At 37.3% G+C, this 4,371-nt stretch overlaps 1 protein-coding gene across 1 annotated transcript; it reads left to right on the top strand.

Annotated features, from left to right (window-relative positions):
- The first annotated feature begins 2,343 nt into the window (after positions 1–2,343).
- On the top strand, positions 2,344–4,129 carry LOC131327032 (lignin-forming anionic peroxidase-like). The gene is made up of 4 exons (XM_058359996.1): positions 2,344–2,790; positions 2,970–3,161; positions 3,288–3,453; positions 3,575–4,129. Exons 1-4 carry the CDS (start codon positions 2,554–2,556, stop codon positions 3,952–3,954), a joined length of 975 nt encoding a protein of 324 aa, XP_058215979.1. The 5' UTR covers positions 2,344–2,553; the 3' UTR covers positions 3,955–4,129.
- Positions 4,130–4,371: the final 242 nt, after the last annotated feature.

Below are 4,371 nucleotides of genomic sequence, written 5' to 3'. Positions count from 1 at the left end.
AGCCACATTATGTTTTTTTTTTTTTGTTTTTTTTGCCGAACCGGTCCACAAATCGGTTACATACCGATACGTATCGGGAATCGGCCGGTTCACCTATGAATTTCAGTCTCCCCGTTATACCGGCCTATATCCGAACCGGAAGTTTCAAATACCGGTACAAACCGGCCGATACGAACTGTATCGGCCGATATTTAAAACTATGTCCCACACCGAAGAGTTTTTGGACTAAACCTCCATCTCACCTCTTTCCAACGACTCACTCAATCCCTCTATCCTTCCTTGAGAAATGTTGAGGTCCACCATTAGATTGATTCCCTTTGACTGCCCATTGCCCTGAAATAGTTGTTGACTATTTAGCCCTTTACTTGCTGTACCCAAAGTATCCCTGGTTTGAACATACATTGAGCCCGAAAGCTCACCATCATCCTCCTGTACACCATTTTGGGTTGAAACGTTATTCTCCTTGACATTAGGTAATCGATTCCTGCTATCCATTGATTTACTATCCCAAGATTCCGTAGGATCCATCGACTTCTCCCTGGTTTGAATTGGTAGTTCCATCCGATTCTGTCTGTTTGTCTCCTCTATTTTCGTAGACGTAACCCACTGTGTTCATGCTTAGTCGTTCCCCTTAAAAATTTTGATGTTCCACATTACTATCATTTAACAAAACTTTTAATTTCTCCAAGCACTCAAAAGAAAACTATACAGATATTGCTCCTGCCAGAGGGTTGTTCAGCAAAATAAACCAAATAACTTACTCCCACCGTCCCTTATTTATAGTCCGGTATTCTATTTTGGGCCGTCCCTTAATAAGTGTTCATTTTGTAAAGTTAATGGGTAAAAGTTGGTGAATTGTCTATTTGGTCCCTAAAAGTATATTCCATTTTAAAAAGTAAGTGAGTAAATGTGTAATGATGATAGGTAAGTAGAGAAAGAGAAGGAAAAAGTTGATCTGAAAAGTATAATGATGATATCTTTTTAATAAGTTGGAATTACGAAGCAGGATACTTAAAAAGGGACAGAAGCAGTATTTTTGTACTTATTTAATTTTTTTCCGCACTTGTTAGTTTTTCGTCAATTTTTTGTGGATTAGTGATTCTTCTTCACAAGAGGAATCTAAAAAGTAAAAAATTACGATCGAAACCTAAATTTTTTGAATAAAAACAAAATAAGCCAATAAGCCAATTTTTTTGTTTTCATTCAAAATAATTTAGGTTTCAATCATAATTTTATACTTTTTAGATTCCTCTTATCATGACAAATCAATAATCCATAAAAAGTTGACGAAAAACTAACAAATGCGAATTTTTTTTGAATAAGGACAAAAAAAAAAAGCCATTTGGCTTATTTAACCGAACAAATAGTACTGCTCTTTCTCTTAATATTTCACTAGCTAGTTTAATCATAATTAAAGTCCATGTGTACATAATGCCCAAACTAATGTAAAAGTCCAACCCGTCATTTTTCCAAAAAAGAAGCAATAAAGTCCCAACCAACCGTCATTACCAGCTAATACATGCACCCACTCTAGCTCATTAGTTTAAAAATAAAATCAATTAAATTCCAAAAGCATATATATATATATATATATATATATATATCTATATCTGTGTGTGTATATATATACAGAATATATCTAATGAGGGATCCTGCACAGGTTTACCGGGCGGGACTCCCATTTCCTGATTGAATTGCGATGATCTGAGCCGCTCAATGTGTTCAAAATGTGATTTTAAAGGTATTTGTGAGAAATTAGCAAAAAAAAAATGAATGAGAAGAGCTTGATCCGAGCAGTTTTTTACTGAACCGTTCAATAAAAAACTGTTTGGATCAAGCCCTTTCCGATCATTTTTTTGCTGATTTCTCGCGGATACTCTTAAAAATCACGTTCTGATCACTTTGAGTGGATCGGATCGTCGCAATTTGATCGGAAAAGGGGAGTCCCGCACGGTAAGCCCGTAAGAGATCCCTTAGGAGATCTGGGCTGTATATATATATATATATATATATATATATATATATATATATATATATATATATATATATACTCCCTCCGTCCGGATTTAATAGTCATTTTTTAGAGTTCATGTCATTTTTTAATCGATTATATCTTGTAATTTATAATGTTTTATGTAATTTTGAAAACATTATCTTATAAAACTAATTGAAATCTACGAAACAAGGAAGTATATACTTGTACAAGAACACACCCCCGAGATTTCCTTCCTTATTCGTTTGCTGGCCGAGATTTTATTATTTTATAGGGAAAATATTTGAAGGCAGCTAGCCAAAGATGAACAAGTCGTATTTCCATTTCCAGCTACTCGATCCATAAGACTATTAGAACTTTATCTACGCGGTGCAGTGTAGCAGTAAAATAGTGACCTTGCAAAACCTATACCTAAAGCCACTCAGTCAATATTATTGCCCTATAAATTGGTGCAATTCGTTAAGCTTTCTCAATCAACTTCACTGCATTTCGATTCCCCTCTTAAGAGAGAGAGAGAGAGAGAGAGAGAGAGTTTTGATATATACCATAGCTAGCTAGCCATGAATTCACCAACGAATGTTTCTCGCACTTTTTATTCGGCCATTGCTTCTGCCTTGCTATTGTTTTCGCTATTAATGAGTATGCCCACTAACGCACAATTGTCTTCTACCTTTTACGACAATACCTGTCCCAATGCACTCAACACTATCCGAACTTCAATTAGACAAGCCGTATCACGTGAACGCCGGATGGCAGCATCTCTAATTCGACTCCATTTCCATGATTGCTTTGTTCAGGTAATTACAACAATTAATTAATGTACTCGAAAGTCAAAACTTTTATTTTGGTTTAATTGTAAATATTTTGGAACGAATATTATATCATATTTTTTAACCATCCACAAATCTACTAACATATTAAGTTAGAGATTGGACATGTTATATTATCAAAATATTGAAGTTTTGTGGTTGTGCAGGGTTGTGATGCCTCAATCTTACTTAGTGAGGCCGCTACCTCAACGAGTGAGCAGACTGCAGTGCCTAATGCAGGTTCTGCAAGAGGTTATGAAGTCATAGATGCCGCCAAGGCTGAGGTAGAGAAAATATGCCCTCAAGTTGTTTCATGTGCTGACATACTTGCAGTAGCTGCACGAGACGCGTCGTTTGCTGTAAGTCACAAAACACAACCTAGCATTTGATCTACTATTCTTTTAGTAACATCGATCTCATGGAGTTTCATTGCGATATAATAAAATTGAAGATATGCTAATTAGTTTTCGCGTATAAATAATCAGGTGGGTGGTCCGTCTTGGACAGTAAAACTTGGAAGAAAAGATTCTACCACAGCCAGCCGTGATCTAGCAAACTCCGATCTTCCCTTCTTCCGAAGTAACGTCAACCAGCTTATTGCAAACTTCGCTAGGAAGGGGCTTAGTGCAAGGGACATGGTTGCCTTATCAGGTAATAATAATAACCACAAAAATATTAATAGTACGTACTAATATTCATCGGTTCGATCATTTTTCGTTTTCGTGGGAAAAATAGTTAACTGATGTGTTTGTTTTACGTATTTGAAATGCAGGGGCACACACCATAGGACAGGCACAATGCTTCACATTTAGCGACCGGTTAAACAGTACCGGAAGCGACATTGACGCAGGCTTTGCTAGCACACGCATGCGTGGTTGTAGGAATGCGAATTTAGCACCTCTTGATCTGGTGACGCCCAATTCGTTCGACAACAACTACTTCAAAAACCTTATTCAAAAGAAGGGCCTTCTCGAGTCGGACCAAACACTTTTCAGTGGAGGACCAACCGACAGTATCGTTTCGCAATATAGCAGCAACCCTGGGACGTTTAAATCCGATTTCGCTGCTGCCATGATCAAAATGGGAGATATAATTGATCCTGCCAGCAGTCAAAATGGGGTCATAAGGAGGATTTGCAGTGCTCTAAACTAGAACCGTGCATATCTTCCAGCGGTTGGGAAATTCTTTTATTCCTTTAGGAATCAGTCAATTTATATTCTTGTTCTGCAATTGTAGATGAATAGTCAAATCCTCAAAGTTTTCCACTTCTTAATTGTAATTTATTTCATTGTTTTGTAATGAATAAATTTGTTGCAACTCTATATAAATGTTCTGATCTTGGTCGTCACTCCGTATATTTTTGGGACTTGAAAGCAAAACAATAGTCTGCTTGCCTAAGGGCCTGCTTGGAAGGGGTATTGTGAAAGGGGATACCACAATCCATTCTTTTAGTACCTGGGCCCCAGCTATGGACCCGTTTGGCAACTCCATTTGGAGGGGGTTTTATCTTTGGCCCCTCTTCCATAATACCTGTTAAGACCGGCTGAGGGGATCTTAGCGATGGACAGA

The sequence above is a fragment of the Rhododendron vialii genome, chromosome 5a (assembly GCF_030253575.1).
Source record: "Rhododendron vialii isolate Sample 1 chromosome 5a, ASM3025357v1".
Taxonomy (NCBI): domain Eukaryota; kingdom Viridiplantae; phylum Streptophyta; class Magnoliopsida; order Ericales; family Ericaceae; genus Rhododendron; species Rhododendron vialii.
Note: the sequence above shows the minus strand (reverse complement) of the source record. Positions and strands in the feature narration are given on the sequence as shown.